The sequence below is a fragment of the Carassius auratus genome, chromosome 34 (assembly GCF_003368295.1).
Source record: "Carassius auratus strain Wakin chromosome 34, ASM336829v1, whole genome shotgun sequence".
NCBI lineage: Eukaryota > Metazoa > Chordata > Actinopteri > Cypriniformes > Cyprinidae > Carassius > Carassius auratus.
The window spans coordinates 3,048,164-3,067,426 of record NC_039276.1 but is presented as its reverse complement, the minus strand read 5'-3'; the positions used below and the strand labels follow the sequence as shown (position 1 = coordinate 3,067,426).

The following is a 19,263-nucleotide window of genomic DNA, read 5'->3' as shown; positions in this document are numbered from 1 at the left end:
TCAGATGATAAGACACATTTAAGGTCAATGAATGCATAAAACATGAATATATCTTTTAATCAAATGAAAATTGAACAAACTCTTTGTTTTTTGTCGTTAAATAAAACTTTTATTTTGACTGGCTGCCATAAAGACCTTTGAGTTCCTGTATGTATATGAATAGTGATAGTTTTACTGAAACAAAACTCAGTTCGTGTATTTATATCCTCATTTAGTGAGACAGGAGACGCAAGAATCACTCATGTCTAGTAGACAAAACCACACGTATGCACCATTCATTCTGAGGGTGGAGGTTTGATTCTCTCATTAGGATATAACAGCGGGCAAAAGACATTAAATTGTTTAATTCAAATCATTATTAGGGACAATTTACTAATTGCTGGATATTGGTAGTGACTTGTCCTAGTATCACTACTAAATCCTACGCACTTGATTCATCAACACATATACGCAGAACTTACAGGATTCATTTATAATAGTCTTTTTGTGGCTCAATATTTACAGAAAATAGTCCATATCGTAATCTGATTTAAGTGTAGCCTACTGACCTACTTTGGATTTATTAATCCAACACGTGACAAATTCGATGAAATTACCCGTTATACAGAAAATTCCATTTTTATGACTGGATTCCGTAATTCTGTCTGTCATCTGCATCGTGGAAATCTTAAGGCCCTGATAATTATTAACTTAAATAAAATGAAAATAATTTTTTTAATATATATATATATATATATATATATTTTAAAATAGAATAAATGTAAACTGAAAATATAAAGGAGAAATATAAATATGTATATAAGTATAAAATATAAAACACAAAAAATAAACTTTCATTTTACTTCAAACCGTTGCAAAGACATAATTTTACATTTTCTTTTAGTTTAACTTGAAGTACTGAAATAACTAAAACTGAAACTAAAACTAAGAACCAAATAAACATAAAAAAACTAAAATGACAAAAACATGCAAAATCACACTCACTGATAATAAAAAAACATTAATATTAATAAAAAAAAAAAATTATATATATATATATATATATATATATATATATATATATATATATATATATATATATATATATATATGTATATATATATATAATTTTTTTAAATACTTCAAGTTGACTCCCTGATGAAAGCACTTACTGCCAATTGCTAATCAATGACTAAGCTTGACCAAAGTTATTTCTGGAAATCTGTTACACCCACTGATCTATTTATGACTATATTATAGATCAGTGGTTACACCCTTTTATATAAATAGTGTTTTTAAATAATAACGCAAGCATATTCAGATTTCTTAATAGTCCGAAATGTCCTGCATAAGGAAGGACTGAGGTTTGCATTATTTATTAAATAAATACTTCCTTATAGCTACAGCATGTCCCTATTTTAGCAACTATATTCACAACTTGCTAATGTGTGCATAAGAAACCATGAATCAAATGAAACCGCTTCATTCTCAAACACTGCAAGATAAAGAAGGAGCCTTCAGTGTCCTCACATGCACTCTATTCTCACTGAGGAAAGTCTGTTGAAGAAAGCTCTTAAGAGGCCAGGTGTTGCATGCTTCCCTGCGGCATTGTGGGATTGCACGGACTCAGCGAGCAGGTTGATGATGATGATGATGAAGATGAGGAAGAAGTGCAGTGGGGTGAAAAACAGCAGAAGGAAGTGGAAGCAGGGCAAACAGAGAAGGGTTACACCGGTGATGTGGGAATGGGACAGAGCACATCCTCAATGCGTGCATGGAAAAACTGAAAGGAGAGAGCAAAGAAAAACAAGATTTGCATTTCCTGAAGGAAAGAAAGATAGTATTTGAGTTTTAGGTTGTACATAGGTTTTGAAGTTTTTTACTGTCAGAACATGTCTTGTTTGCAGTCAGCAAATATATATATATTTAATATAAATATATATAGTTTTTATTAATGTTTTATTTAGATTATTAATAGATAATTTAATAATAGATAATTAATAGATAATAAATAATAGATAATAGATTATTATTAATTTGGTAATTATTATTCTCATATTTTCAAATATTTATATTTTCTGTTTTTATTTTAACTTTAGTAAAAATCTACTTATTTTTATAGTCATTTTTATTATGTACATATATATATACATATATAAACAACCTGAAATAAAATAAGTCTCTTTTCTTTTTTAAAATGTAGTTTTAAGTAATGAAATGTATTAATGTTTTCGGTAATGAACAAAATCAATGCTGCTGATAAGCAAGTTTATAAAAATACTTTAGTTACTGTCTTATAATATCAATCAATGTTTACTCAATGTTTTATTAGTACCATAATAACCTTGTTGCATTTTTTTCTTTTTATAAATATACATGTAGACTAAGTTTTTTTATATGATATTTTACATCAGTTAATGTTCTTGTATGTCAAGTAAGAAGTTTTTTATGATTTTAGTAATTAACACATTTTATATGCACAATTACATATTATATATATACACTGTATATAGTAAATATACAAAATTAATAGCAGAAGTTTAATATGAAGAGTTAGCATTTTTTTTTTACAAACCCTAACCAGTGTGTTGCCATGCAAACAGTGTAAAAACAGAAAAACATGCCAACAATGAGAGGAGAAATGAGTCTGGCTCTGAGGGGCTGTGAAGGAAAGAAGAGAAAGAAAATCTATAAAGCACAGACTGCAGGTGCTAACTGGGATTTTAAGGAGTCTTCGACAGCAACGGTCCACCTGTTCAAACACACAGGCTGAGAATCTCCAGCACGGATGTGACAGAAAGCACTTATGTCAGCTGCAGGAGAGCGCTTTTACATTGAGAGGACACTGTTGTAATCAACACGGGACAATTACACAGCTTCTGGAGCTGAATGAAGCTTTTGAGAGCGCTGAGGGTAGCTTGTCTACATTTGCATTCATTTACATGACATTCGTTTAAGACTGACGTCGTGTCCCAACGAGGCGCAGCATCAGAAGTTTAGTTTAGCAGTATGGAGCAAACAGCAAAACAGAAGATAAATTAGGTTATGTAACATGAATTATGCGAGCTATTCTGGGTACACACCACAAGATAATCGGGGTGGTTTTTGGGCCGTTTTTTTTCCTTCCGATAATCCTAGGTAATGTCCCGATTATCTTGGTCGTTCTAAAGATTAATTCATCAGATTTTCCTGAATCTGCTCGGAATATGTTGAATATTTCCGATCAGAAATCCTGATGCGGGGACAAACACGTGTACGATCTGGAGATTATCACGTGAAACTAAACAATATCCAATCAGAGAGTGAGCTGACAGAAGACGGAAGCATAACAAACCATGTTATGCTTGGAAGCCATGATTATACTCAAGTCTCGAGAGATTTTGCGAGATTTCCTGTGTTCACGATCAGAACTCTAGATGAAAATCGGTCGGTGTGTGGTGCGCTGTCTTTGTCACATCACGCCAACCACGCACTGTAAGAGCAAAATGGTTAAATCTAGGAATTTTCGTCCTAGTGTTTGTGGTCTCTCAAATTTAGAAAATATTTTTGTGTGAATCCAGCATTAGGTTTTTGGACCAATAAGATTTGACGTGGGCGGGGCAACCCAGTGTGACCTGAAGAAACACACACCGTGACAGATTGTCTCATTAAAAAACGGATTAGGAAAAAAACTCAGATTTACAAGAGAGATTTTATCATTAGATATTTGCAAATGTATTACCAAAATGATTTGGTTCATGTGCATGAAAACAATTCTTGACTTAAAGTACTTCGCTATTCATTTATTTGTTCATTTAAAGTTTGAGATAATAAGTCTTATTTTCTGAAATAAGTGTTTTGTGCTCATCAAGGCTGCATTTATTGATTAAAAATACAGAAAAAAATCTGAAATATTGTGAAATATTATTACAATTTTGGAAACTGATTTATTTCAGGATTCTTTATTTAATAAATCAAATGTCTGAACTTTTTTATTTAATTATAGTACAGTATACCACTATTAGACCAATATTTTTTAACAATATTCACACTTGCTCCTGTATTATCAAAACGCCAAAGCTAAAAATACATTTCCACCAATTAATATTACACAACTTAAATCAGCAAAATCTATGGGACACCCATTTACTTAAAGTATCTCCCAAATGCTAATTTAAAAACTGCAATTAATGCTCATGACAATGCATTAATAAAAATGAAAATCATGCATACTGATCATAAATACGTATTTTTCCATAAGCTTACATGCATATGGTAAGTAACACAATGAATATTAAACACTGCAAGCTTCAGCTGAAATTAAGCGGAAGCAGTTATTAGTGGTCAAGAATACACACGTTTAAAAAGGAAGTTCCCCTGAAACCAAAAAAGCCCTTCCGCCCCTGTACAGCAGAGGAAACGAGACCCACACGTCACTGCTAATAAACCCAGCGCGGTCCCTCTCATGAGAAACTCAAACCGCTGCAGCAGACACGTCTAACCAGACCAAAGCATCGCTCACTGCCTCCCACAACGCTATCTTTCAAGTTCAGATCATGATCAGAGTGCAAGATCAGAGGCTGTAAACTCATGCTTACGTACCTTTCTTCTGATGTCTGTGAACTGCGAGAAGAGCAGCGACAGATAGAAGGACAGCTCCAGTACATAGTAGTAATGCAAATCCACGGTTAGCGGCTAGAAAAGTCAGACACAGTATAATCAACACAACACAGAACCACATTTACAACAGCCCTAATGAGTATTTTGAGAAAACATTATTGGAGTAATCACTCCAATGCATCAGTTAACATCTGGTGAAGTGAAAAGCTGCGTGTTTGTACGAAACAAAGCCATTATTAAGATGCTAAAATACGAAATCGCTATCTATTACACTGCTTTCTCTGTCAGAATGAGAGTCAAAATAGCTGATAAAACTATTTTTTATCAGCTGTTTGTACTCTCATTCTGACGGCACCCATTCACTGCAGAGGATCCATTTGTGAGCAAGTGATGTAATGCTAAATTTCTCCAAATTTTTTCTTGAATGGCTTGAGGATGACTACATTTGCATAATTTGGGGTGAACCATTTCTGGAAAATTTCAACTTTGACAAATCTTTTTAATAATTTATACTTTAATTCGTTTTTTTAATGTTGTAATTATTAGCTTCTCATCAGCTCACAGACCCAATGCAGTTCTATGAACCCTAGTTTGGGAAACCCTGACTTTAAAAATTTTAATGGATAGCGAAAATGGCATTAGAAATGTAATAACTGAATGATTTGATTATTTTTGACTGCGGTGTTAATGCATTGCCATGAAAAATGGTTCCAACTTTTAAAAAGGACCTAAGAGTCAGAGAGGGTGAAATATAATCATGGAAAACTAAAATATGACCGTTTGCCTCAAAAAATCCTTTATTGATATTTTAGCTGGACCTCAGGGGGTAATTACATGACACCGTTAAAATAATAATAATAATAAATTATGCGTTTTGGCAATTCATTTACATAACAGTCTTTTGATACAGTATGACCCTTTTAATAATTATAATTGATATAACAGAAAGCATAAATCTACCTGATAGGGGTAGTTGTACCAGCACTCTCGGGTGTCCCACAGCCACGGGCTCTTTAAAATCAAACACAGACACAAATGATCTCCAGAGCTTCTTAATAAAGACACAAGACAATGTGTTTTGAAAGAGCTTTTAAATTCAGCTACATCAAAGAATGAAAAAGACTGAAAATACAGTCATTATCCTCTGTAGTGCTAGCTACGTAATCGAAATGCTTTGAATTCACTTTTGATAAACCACATCATTATGTAGGAAAGTTGGTCGGCATCAAAGGCTGTTATTGTGAAGCTGATGATTTCCTGTGAGATCTGCGGTTGTGCTTCGAGAATAATGATATATGATCCAATCCAGTGCAACTTTGGGCTTAGTAGCAACTTCACAGCATCTTTCTCAAAGGCCACAGACAAGAATGAGATTTCATGTGGACAGACGTCTGATGCTTTAGTGAAACCATCATTATATGAAGAGTTTGGTTCCAAAACGCAATAAATCAATTTTGATTAATTTGAGTAAAAATTTGTTTTCTTTACCAGGAATGTGGCAATATGAAAACCACTATTTTCTGTTTCAAACTTTAACATAACATCTTTAGGTTATATAATAACATAAAAAATTCTAATCCAGGTTTTGACTTTCAAAACCCCCCCGCAAAATGCAATAAATCCATTATACTTTTTTTTCTTCTCAAAATGCAATAAATCCATTGAATCAATATAAAGGTTATGTTTCATAATGAAACAATATAGTAAGTTGATCCACACTTGACAGCCTCTGAACTTCAACACTAAACTTATATACAAGCACTGGACTAAAAATACATTCATCAGTCATCGCTTCCAACATGAAGGCAATGGATCATCTTGTTAATGCTATAAATTAATTACAGCAATAAAAGAATATTTCATCATAAACAACATCACATTAGACCATAGAAATTCCAAAATGACATTTCCCTTACATTCAACTTCCAGAAGCGCATTCACCTTTGCCATGTTACATTCATTTAGTTGGCAACTACTACTAACAAAAACATAAATGGCATTAATAAAAACACTAACACTGACAAGCTACGCTATATCACGTTCATAATCGAATGCGATTCATCTAATGAATGCGATATAGTGCAGCTTGTCAGTGATCTATGGCTCTATGTATTAAATGTTACTCCTTCTAAAAGCCCTTGACGGAGGTTTACCGGTCCTATTAATCACAGAACCAGCTTTACTGACGTAATGTGCATGACAATCACATGCAATTTATTGTGCAGCACTTGTTTGTTGAACACAAAGAACAAAGTAGATGAGGAAAACTAAGCTGCTGGGTGGATTCAAAGCACCGCCGTTACTGTATAGAGTGTGTGGAATGGTGATGTGATTGGTTTTTACCATTTACAGTGCATGGAATGGTGCACAGTGATTGGTTGTTATTGTTTACAGTGTGTGGAATGGTGCATTGTTATTGGTCGAGCAGATATAATGCATTCTGCAAAAAGGGAGACTGGCGTTTGATGCAGTTTGGAAAAAAAGGTAGAAAACATGACCTAGTAAAATGTAAAATGGACTTTTCAATACCGACCAGATACAATACTGATTTTGGTGGAAATTCAATAAAAAAATCTATTCAGTGCTAAGACTCTATTTCATTGTGATTCAGCTAGTTTGTTTGTTTCAAAAGTCGAAAAAGTCAGCGCTCACCGTTGAGTACAATTTAATTGTTCTGCATTGTATGGATTCAAACGGACGGCGAGGAAACGCTCTGTCTACATTCTTCAGTTCTGTAGCTCAGTTTCATTCCACTTTAACAGGTTTGTCTTCTCATAATCATTTTCAGGAAAAGGACTGAAATATCAATTTCTCCATAGCTTGCTCTTCCTAACTGAGATGAAAGCAACAGGTGAACCTGTTCTTCAGTTCTTCTGCCAGTGTGAGCAGCTGTAGGTCTGTTTTGGGTTTATGTCAGCCCACTTCCACTCCTGGTCCTATTAATAACAGCAGCAGGAGGAACGTGTCCCATCTGAGGCAAATTAACTCAGTAGAGTGCACTGTCATACAAGTTCAAGCAGTTCACCTTTCGGCTAGTTTTTACAAAGACACACAGCATTACATACATGCATTTATTCATAAACTATATTATATATATGAGGTAACCATAATCAGGAGTCTCTAATATGCTCGCTTTTGGAACAATAGTTATAGTGTGTATATAAACACAATTTGTCTTTATAAGAAAATGTTTCTTATATATATAAGAAACACACATATATATATATATATATGTGTGTATATATATATATATGTGTGTGTGTGTGTGTGTGTGTTTCTTAAATATATATATATATATATATATATATATATATATATATATTTTTTTTTTTTTTTTTGATCCTTACATGTATTACCTTTATATATTTTACACCTTTATTATGTTATATTTTATTATACCTTTATATATTATTTATAGATTTTAAAATCATAAAAATATTTTATGTAAAATATATATATATATATATATATATATATATATATATATTTTATTTAAAATATAACATTTTATAATCTATCTATCTATCTATTTATATGGCACATACATATGTACAATTTAATAAAAAGTAATAATGTAATTTGATACATTAGTAAAATTATTGAACATATTTATTTTTAATATGTTTTATATATTTACATTATTATATATTTTAATACTTTTGACATATATTTTATACATTTAAATATAAATGATAGATTACATGTATTACATATAATCTCATCATCAGTCTGCTTGCTGCATCGACATTATCTTTACAGATTAATGCAGTAAAATCATAACAACATGCAAATGATTGATGATGAAAGCTCCATTCAAATCCATTCGTGATATATTGTGCAGTTCTAGTTTGGAACAACGAGAGGTTGAGTAAACAGTGACAGAATATTTATTTCTGTGTGAACTATCCTTTAATTGCTTCATTGAAGAGTCAGTTATGCAGCCAGTTATTCTGAACATGTTTGCATTATGGATAGATTGATGAATTATGAATAGCTTTATGAGAAGAAGGGCAGAGAGAGAGAGAAAGCGAGTTTATAGACGCTGTCTCTCGCCGTCACCGCACGGTACGACACAACAAATAAAATCAGAATCAAGTCAGAGCTGACATCTCTCTAACTTCACCTTGTCTGCTCCAGGAAAGATGCAGAGTAACTCTCAGAGCGCTGCTGCGTTTTTTACTCGTGATACCAAATAAGTAAATAAAAAACTGTGACACTGCATCTATTTGATAAAGCTGTGAAAAACAACGCTTTTCTGCTCGACAACATCCTGTCAACAACTCAAAGAGTGTTTTATGGAAACACCAAGACAGAATAATGGATGCATTGACTTGTCAATCATAAAAGATGCACTGTTTCACACTGACCATCAATTATTCAGTCAAAGCAGATAGTTTACCTTCTTCAGGAAGCGCACACCGTACGTAAATATGTACAGGTAAAAGGTGAACCTCCACCTGTGAAGAAAACACACAGAACAGCACAATCAAAAACATTTCAGTTTGCATTATTACTGCACCAAAAGCTAAGTTTAACACAGAAGCATCATGAAAAAAGTCTGCTTTCATGCACAGACAGCGATCAGGTTAACCCCTCTCTTCACGCTCAAGTAGTTCGAAATTGATTAGGAATTCAATGTGCAAGATGTCCTGCTATTGTAGACCGTGACAACATTTCACAGCACATCCTTCAGAACAACGGCGAAAGTGAAGATAGGACGCTGGCTTGGGCTGATATCTCATTCGCTCTGTTCCAGATAAATGCTGTGCTTCTGAACCCGAACAAATTCTGCTTAGCTGTTTTCAACATAATAATAATAATTATGAGTGTATTAGAGTATATTTGCTGTACATTCAAATTAGTTTTGAGCAGGAAATCAGCATATTAGAATGATTTCTGAAGGATCACGTGACACTGAAAATTGATGATGCTGAAAATTCAACTTTGATCGCAGAAATAAATTACATGTTACAATAGATACAAACAGAAAGCAGTTATTTTAAATAGTAAAAAATAGTTTTTATTGTAATTTAAATCAAATAAATGCAGGCTTGGTGAGAAAATAATTAAAAAAACATTAAAAAAACTTACTGTTCAAACACATTTGACTGGTAGTGTATATCAATATTATTAAACTGTATGTTAAATTATAACTATTGGTAAGAATATGAAGTTTTATGTCTCAAAAATGGAAACAATTGAGGATGATACAACAAAACTTATGTGATTGCATAGAATGATTTCTGAAGGATCATGTGACACTGAAGACTGGAGCAATGATGCTTTGCATCACAGGAATAAATTACATTTTTACAAAATATATTTTAATATTTAATTAACAATACTACTGTACAGTATTTACTGTATTTTTGATGGTAAGCAAAATTGACTTTTTTTTTTTCAAAAACTCAACATTAGTGTACCTTTGGAAATGGAATTAAAACTAGGGTTTCTTACAGTACATTTTCCTGCCACATCTCACTTATAATTAGTTCAGAACAGCCAAGCACAGTATTAATCAAACAGACATTATACTGCCATTATCTGATTCACTTCAGTATTCCTGGAGTTAAGATGAATCATGCTACTGTCCCTTGACTGACCCCAACTATCAAAAAAACACAAATCCTATGCTAATTTTGCAATTCAATTCATCTTAAAACTAGTCAAAATGTAAATGTTTGATTTTAAGAACATGTTATACGCATTGGCTTGATGTTAAGAGTAAAATTTGGGTCTTGAAGCAACACAGCACTGCTCTAAAACACTGCACCAATTTTTTCAGCATGTCATCTATATGAGTCACCCTAAACCAGTTGTTCCACCACAACCAAACACACACACACACACACACTCATCGGGCTTTCCAGTGCTGATTCATGTAACCTTTTCCCTTATTCGACTTCTGTCTGTCTGAAAACACTAGAGGAGTGTTTCTTAAACTTCAGGCCAAGAACCACCTTCAATTGAATCCGACTTGCCTTTGCAGATCTGAGGAATAGCCTTAAAGCACATATGCACAACAAAAATAACACTTGATTTGTTGAAATCCAGTTTAAACACACTAATAACTCATAATACATGTATTTTGAAATTGGAGCAAAGACGCTTAAAACTGAGTGCTGAATTCAGAGTCTAAATCAGCCCACTCTTTAAACTGTTTGGCTGATAGTCTCAGTTTTGTCCTCTTGTCTTTTTTTTTTTTTTGCATGAGAAATGGTGGTTTATGTAATTCAAAGCAAACACTACTGAACCTCAAACATTAGAGCACTATGCTAACAATGGTGAGATCCTGAGTCAGATTTCCAGGAAATGCATGAAGTGATTAAACGCACACCGTCACTGAATGTCAATGGATGAAAGCATTTGTCAAATGCACAAACGTAGATGTGAAACACTGAGAGTGCAGGATGTGAGCGGACAATACAGAATTGTGGTCTATGCATCTTACTGAGGTAAAAAAAAAAAAGAGTCTTTTCAATACTGTAAATTTCCAGTATCGTGCTGCGTAACATCTGTTGGACATCTATTGTTTGGAAACCACTGCTATTAGGAAAGATGACAAGGCCATTAAAACTCATGATTATTTACCGGGATTTCTAAAATTTATGCATTGCATTGACTGTTCTCTACACTCTCAGAAAAAAGGTACAAAAGCTGTCACTGGGGTGTTACCTTTTTTATAAACTACACTTTTGTACCTTATTTACCCTAAAAGGTGCATATTAGTCCTTAAATGGAATTTATTATTTGTTATTCATTATTTATTATGGTATTTATTAGTAAGTTTTGAAAGGATACCAGCACAGTGACAGCATCTGTACCTTTTTTCTGAGAGTGCACAGATCCCACTCTCTTGGATGCTGTGATTGGTTGATAATGTTAGATACCTGCACGCTATTGGTCAAACTGCTTTTCAGGTATTACATTTCGCAAGTATGAAAACAAAGCAAAACCTGGACATTTTAGGCTATTTAGAGATTCAACCAGGACGTGTGTGGACAAAAAGAAGACATACCCTACTCGTCTTGACGAAGACGGTTGCTAACATGTGTTCAAATGGGACTAGAGGTTTTTGGGACCATTAAACATCATCACACTGAACAGATAAACTCATTGTGGTAATAATCACACTCTTGAAGATTATCTTGATGAACAAAACATGCCAGAATCATAAACTTTTCTTGGTCTTATTTTCGGTAATAATGTCCATGGAAAAATCCTACCATTTGTTTTCTGTCGTATTGCGATATTATTGAACTCAAAAATGCATGAAAAGAAATCACGCAGGAGTGCAAGATTTAACTGTTCAAATGAATAAAACTGAATTGCGAAACTCAGACACCTACCACAGACCGACTGACTGCGCTCGTCCAGCCTCTGGGGTTTACCATGTGATATACTCCATTAATTACTGCTTTGATATCGACACAGACAGAACTCCCTGTCACTCTGCATGAGAAATGAAAACAACATCAATTGCGGTTCCTTCCTTTAAGGCTGAGCTTCACTGCAGGCGGACACTCACTCACTCACAGTAACATTCACTGACTGTCTGATGCACGGTGCACACAAAACTGCAAAGTACTAGTGGAAAAACTGCAAGATACCATCAGATTGTACTTCCATGAATTTTCAGGCCCTCTTTAATTGGGAATCTTTAGGGCACCTCATGATTCTGATCCGACTTCAGTTAAAAGGATAGTTCACCCAAAAATCTAAATCATCCCCATGTCGTTCCAAACCCATGAGACCTCGTTCATCTTCGGACCGCAGTTTAAGATATTTTAGATTTAGTCAGAGAGCACTCAGTCCCTCCATTGAAGCTGTGTGTACGATATACTGTCCATGTCCAGAAAGGTAAGAAAAACATAATCAAAGTAGTCCATGTGACATCAGAGGGTCAGTTAGAATTTGTTGAAGCATCAAAAAATACATTTTGGTGAAAAAAAAGCAAAAACCAAGACTTTATTTAGCATTGTCTTCTCTTCCGGGTCTGTTGTGAGAGCGTTCACTGCAGTGTATGATATCTGGTTCGCGAACGAATCATTCGATGTAACCGGATCTTTTTTAACCAGTTCACCAAATCGAACTGAATCGTTTAAATGGTTCGCGTCTCCAATACGCATTAATCCACAAAGAAAGATCGACTTGTTCTCGAGTCAAGAACTGGTTGCATCAGTTTCCGCGAACTGGTTCTTTCGGACAGTTCGATTCAATAAACCGGTTGAAGAAAACGGTTCACCGGTTCTTTTGCGCTCGACGTAATGACGTCATTGGCAAAGATTGCCCTTGATTCAAGCCTTCGGTTTACCTGGGTTTATAACACTAGCACAGAATCAGTTCAGAATCAATCACTAAAAGAATCAGTTTGGTTTCAGACGAGCTGTGAGTCGGTCTGCTTCACGCTGAATCACACATGCGCAGTATCATCAGCTCCTCGGTTCTCGAATCAGACACGTCTGACAGAAACGGTTCTTTACTTGAGAATGAGTCAATCTTGTGTTTTGAACTCTCTCACAACAGACCAGGAAGAGAAGACAATGCTGAATAAAGCCATATATATTGCTAATTTTGGACCAAAATGTATTTTCAATGCTTCAAAATATTCTAACTTACCCTCTGATGTCACATGGACTACTTTGATGACGTTTTTCTTACCTTTCTGGACATGGACAGTATACAATGAGGGTGAGTCATTAATGACATCATTTTGATTTTTGGATGAACTAACCCTTTAAGGGAATCACAATCCTTATTTTATTTTTAATAATGATAATGAATTAATGAGTTTGATGAATTTGAATACCTATTTGATTTGTGCATTTTATATATATATATATATATATATATATATATATATATATATATATATATATATATATATATATATATATATATATATATATATATATATATAATAATAAAGTTATAGAAATAAATATAGGTAAATATTTCTACTAATATTTAAATAATATTAAGCATTTAAAATAAAAATATACATACAAAAAATATAAAACACGAAAGTGTCGAAAAACAAGTCTTGGTTATTTTTATTTAGTATTTTACTTCTTGCATTAAACATTTTGAATCTACTTTACTCTACATTCAAATGGTTGAAATGATATTTCCATAAGGCTGAAATAATATAAGGATAATACAAGCTCTAGCACTCGGTCCTAATTGTAAGCAAAGCAATGCATTTTTCAGTGTGTTTCTCAGGTCATTATTTGAGAAGCTTTGGACGTCTTGCTTTCAGCTGCTGTACTGAAAGCACCAGACAGAAAATCTGGGCCGCTGGGCTTCAGCTGAAGACTGACCTCGAAAGACCTTCCAGAAAGAGCAGATACACCTATTCTCTCCGAGTCTCCTCGTCATATAGAGAGAGAGATGCTCTGTTCTCTGATCACTGATGTTGTCTGACAGGCCTCTGAGGCCATTCTGGAGGACTGAGATGGACCATGGAGCGAAGGAAACACCAGATCTTGTTTATAGCACCTTTCACAGATGCTTCTTCATAATCAACGGATGAGAGAAAGAAAGATACTGTTGGGCTAATGAAGGCTTTTGAGCACAGTTAGGCCTTTGTTAAACTGCAGTGGGGAAATAATCAACTGAGGCACTTTCTGCTGTTCGGGGTCCCAGCAATTAAACATGCTGCAACATTGAGCTTTATTCTGGATCCAGAGTAAAAACAAACCAGCAGGAGTCATTTACTTACTTAGAGGTCAATGCAGATGCCTGAAAACAGGTTAGTTAAACACGAGTCAGGGTGGATAGGAAAAGAGAGAGAAATAAGCATTTGAGCAGATTTTTAAAAAATCCAATCCACCAAAAACAACAATTATTATTATTATTATTTGTAGGGCTGCACTAATTATATATCAATAGGACCATATAATATATTAATACTAATAAACTACAATCCCATAAGCACAGCAAATGAATAAAAAATATTTATCATCATTATTAGTAGTATTATATAGTCATATTGATATATAATTAGTGCAGCCCTACAAATAATAATAATAATAATTATTACTAATACTTAATAAAAATATTTTTAAATGTTTAAATAAAACATGAGTGTTATATTAATAATAATAGCTATATTAATAAATAATATATGCATGATAATAATTATAATATAAAAATATATAAATTATAAATACTTATTACAGTTTTGGTGACTGGTTGTATAAACTGCTTCGACTAGTCTTACAAGTTAGTCATCTACTTTTTTTCTTTAAGACTGGTCTTAACTTTAGTCAGTTATATAAAAGCATATATTGGAGGAATTGTAACTAGTATTCTAATATGAACAAAGCCTAATTCTGTCAGTTTTGTATTTAAGAGGACATCTTCACACCAAAATGTCTGTTGCATTTGTCCTGGTTTCTGTTTCTTTTTTGGCACAAGGAGAAGAAACATTGGCTCATGTACAGCACAGACTCTTGTTAGTGGTGTAACCTCGACTGACTTTACGCAACAGGGTTTTTTTGATCGTCTTTCTCATAGAGAGAGTGGATTATTTCACACCCACAGAGAACAAGGAATAGTTTCAGTCTCCATAGAAACACTGTTTGACTTGAACGTTTCCACTGATTGTGTGGTCACTTTATGTGTTTCAGTTCAGTATTTTGTCAGTGAGCTGTATGAAATCTGCCAGATGCCTCACAGATGCATTTTTTAAGGGCCTTGTGTTGGTTGATGCTAAGCCTGAGATGAGCGGAATCATGCTGCACTTCCAGTCTCATCCAAAGATGGGAATTTCAGGAAATATAAGAATGTCGCTTTCTGGTTTTGATGTAGTCTACAGTGAACTGCAGATCGCCTGGATTGAGGACTACATACTAGTGTATCTTTGCATCTCTGGTGCATCCCAGTGTGTTTGTACTAACCATTCAGCATCCAAAACCTAAACTGTCTGTTAGTGTAGTAATAAAAATAAACTACAGTAATAATATAAAACTATAGTACAGAAAGCAAAAGACCCATTCTCCATCTAAATATTAAGACAGTATTGTAATTTTACAGTTGTACAATATAATACAACTGTAAAATTACAATATCAAGAGTAAGAAAAACTTTGACAGTGGTTTTATAATTGGTTTAATTTGATACATAATCAATGTAAAAAAAATAAATAATATTAATTCAGATTTTATAATTAATAGTAATAATTATAGAAATTATTCTATGACTTACATAATCAGTAAAACAAATGAAGACATTAAAAAAAATTGAAGACATTTTAAATTGCATATGCAATTTAATTGCAAAAAATTACAAATTAAGATAACTAAATAATAATAATAATAATAATAATATTAATAATAATAATAATAATAATTAGTATATAATAATATTTTTAATATTATAATATATTTTTTAATCATTACTTTTATTATTATTATTTAGTTATCTTAATATATATATATATATTTATCTTTAAAAAATTATTATAATTTTTTTTTTGCCAAATTGTGCAGCCATACAAACAAGCACAGCAAACCTGAAATAAAAAAATAATACCTTATTTATCTTTTTTTTTTAAATCACTTCACTTAAAAATAATAATCTTTATCTGAAATACGGCAATCTGATTTTTTCCCCAAATTGTACAGCCTTAAAGGCCAACAAAAAGGCTCTCCAAACTGCCTACATCAAAAATCAGAGTCGCTCCATTATTCTCTGAGAGAAAGGCATCATTTGGTGGTTCTCATTAGGCAACACTCAAACGTGAGCGTGTTGGGTGATCTCTGGCACAGTGTCATGCTTCAGCTCTGATCAGATGATCTCCATAACCTCTGGGGCTTTTCAGACAAACCAACAGAGCGGTGTCACTGACGAATCCCACTGCTGAGGCTACAAATGCATTACACATACACCAGCTGTGTCACCAAAGTGACTGGAACTCATTAAGTTGCCACTTTACGGCAACACGAGCAACGGCGAGCGCTGATGATGTTTAGCGTAGCTCAAATCTATGCTGTGACATGATACTGCATAGGACTGGTACTGGTGAAATATTCCTCTGAAATCATGTTGAATAAGACTGTGGAAAGCGTGATAAAGATAAAGCAGAAGAGGACAAGCATAGAGATGCTGTGGACAGGATGAGCAAAGACAGGCAACAGCATGGAGAGATAAGAGAGAGAGAGAGAGATTGAGAGGTAAAGAAAGACAAACCAGAATAGACTGGGGCTTACTTGCTCTGATGCCGCCTAACTAGTGAACACTGGTAAACAATAACACACCTATGTAGTGCAGACACACTTCCCTCAGCCAGAAACCCACAGCGAACCACACAAACCAGATGAGATCGGAGAAAAAAGCTCACCTCAGGTTAACGTGAAATCAGAATCGACAGTATACACAGTATTGGTCAAAAGTTTGGGGTTGGAATAATTTTTTTTTTTTTTTTTACAAATTAATAGAATAAATAAATGCATTTCCTTTTAATCAAATAAACACACCCTCGACAACTTCTTTTTTTTTTATATTACTGACCCCAAACTCTTGAACCGTATTGTTTTTAATAAATGCTCCTTATGGTGAATGATTCATCATTGCACATTATTCCAAAGAAAACAAATATCTCCATAATACTTTATCAAAATATAATAACTTGCACCTCTCATATGACTTTCCTTACCTTTCAACCCCTGCCCTTTCAACCACATGATTCGCTTTAATATGTAACATCATCCACTCTTCAGCATCCAATCAATTTCCGATGGATAAAAGTAAATCATTCTACTTTACTGTTTCACAGAGGAATACATCATATCAGGAAAGTAAACTTTTTAATGCATTTAAAATGCCCCTACTGTTGGACTGACAAAACCAAGCAGATTCTCACATGCTCTCGCAGAAGCGCGCCAGTGTGCTGGGTTTCTCCTGGTTGCGTCGTTGTCTGAACCAGCGTTGGATGGTCCTCACGTCCCAGTCCAGCTGCTTGGACAGACCCTCTAACCTCTTCTCATCGGGGTGCTGAAAGACACAGCAGACAGAAGCGTGTCACTGCAGAGATCCATCGCAGATAGAGCACAAACGAAACGGCTGCATGTGGATTTAACAGCTTGAAAAAATTCACTCTATACACATTAAAACCATTGTCTTTAAAAAGCCATCTGCACTTCCAGAACGAGCCAGCGAGACTCATGCATGCTGCGCAGCATGCTGTGATGTCTTGAGTAGTGGGGTTTCCATTGTGAATGAACAAATCTTTCAACTGAACAAAGCATTCATAGAAACTTCCTTGGACTCGTTCTTGATTCCCTTCTTTCTAGAATGTTTCATTGATTTTTCAAGCATACTGAACCTCTCTGAACTCTGGATCGGCCGACCATCAATGACCGAACAAAAGTTGGTATACATTCATTTAGTTCACGTGCAATTTTATTCAAGGAGAGTTAGGAAAACAAAACTAGAGTTCGGCACAAAAACAGGTGTGCAAAATGCATAATGCACAATTTAGGAATCTGTATAAATGGGTGTTGATTATACACAATTAGAATGATGTAAATTGTGAGTATAATAGCTCAATAATTATTCGAGACTATGCGTAAAAAACTAGAACAAAAGCTTTCACTGGGTCAGAATCTTTTTAAAAGTTGCATCTTTATACCTTATTTACCCTAAAAGGGTGTATATAAGTACCTTAAAGGTATATATTAGTTACTACAAAGCACATATTAGAAATTCAATGGTGTATATATATATGTGTGTGTGTGTAGCTTTTGAAAAGGTTCTGCCCCAGTGACAGCTTTAGTAACTTTTTTTCTGAGAGTGAAGCACTATTGAAGGACATTACTGAAAAATCATAATTTATTTATTTGGTATTTATAGCTTGATAAAATAAAGGGTTGGGGGGGGGGGGTCTTCTCTGTTGACATTTGTGAAGAAATGCTAAAAAGACCTGTTGTAGATATGTTGAATGAATAATAATGCAGAATAATTGGCTGGTTAAGACTCAACAGAACAATGCTGTTGACTGAATGATTCATTAACTATCAGAAAGAGTCATTTGGTAAAAGAATCAAAAGATTCAGTCAGTGGGTTGAATCAAAATCCCCCACTACTAGTCAAGTTTTAGGCACAGAATATATGTTTGAGACTTTATACTTGAATTATGATTGGTCACTGTAGCATTTAGCAATCAAATATTTTACATATACTTTTATACAAGGTTTACAATGTTAATAATATATAATGTAATATTAATGCTAGTTATACAAACTAACAATAAGCAATACACAAATTATTGTATTTACTAATTAAGTTAATAAAAATGCAACTATTTACTTTTAGTTAATGTTAGCGCAAGTCCATGAAATAATATTAAGAGACACTATTTTTTTAGTCCTTTTTTATTGGTAGATAAAACTTAGCTGTACAAAATCTCAGCTTATTATGATTAATAAAATATCTGATTTAGATTTTTTTCAATTATTTTTTAAAGTGGGGTAATTTATGGCCATTACTGCAAAATAAATCTCTTTAGGTTGATACAAGGCCAAAACAATCGGTTTTTCTGATAGAAAATGCCTTTTCTCTCAATAAACATCTACTGTTTTTATAATAAAAAAATAACCACCCCAAAACTGATGTCTATCAGTAATGGGTTTCATCCAAACTCAATCAGTTTCCAATTAGACAGCTAGATGAGTTTCGCCCTGA

General features: G+C 33.8%; 1 protein-coding gene across 1 annotated transcript in view; it reads right to left on the bottom strand.

Moving 5' to 3' along the window:
- Positions 1–19,263, bottom strand: part of LOC113052943 (ceramide synthase 6) — a 35,166-nt gene that overhangs the window by 10,996 nt on the left and 4,907 nt on the right. The window contains exons 3-6 of the mRNA XM_026217443.1: positions 17,444–17,574; positions 8,978–9,035; positions 5,539–5,589; positions 4,561–4,653 (exon numbers count right to left, since the gene is read on the bottom strand). Coding sequence (XP_026073228.1) covers positions 4,561–4,653; positions 5,539–5,589; positions 8,978–9,035; positions 17,444–17,574 — 333 coding nt within the window. The remainder of the gene's footprint in view (positions 1–4,560; positions 4,654–5,538; positions 5,590–8,977; positions 9,036–17,443; positions 17,575–19,263) is intronic.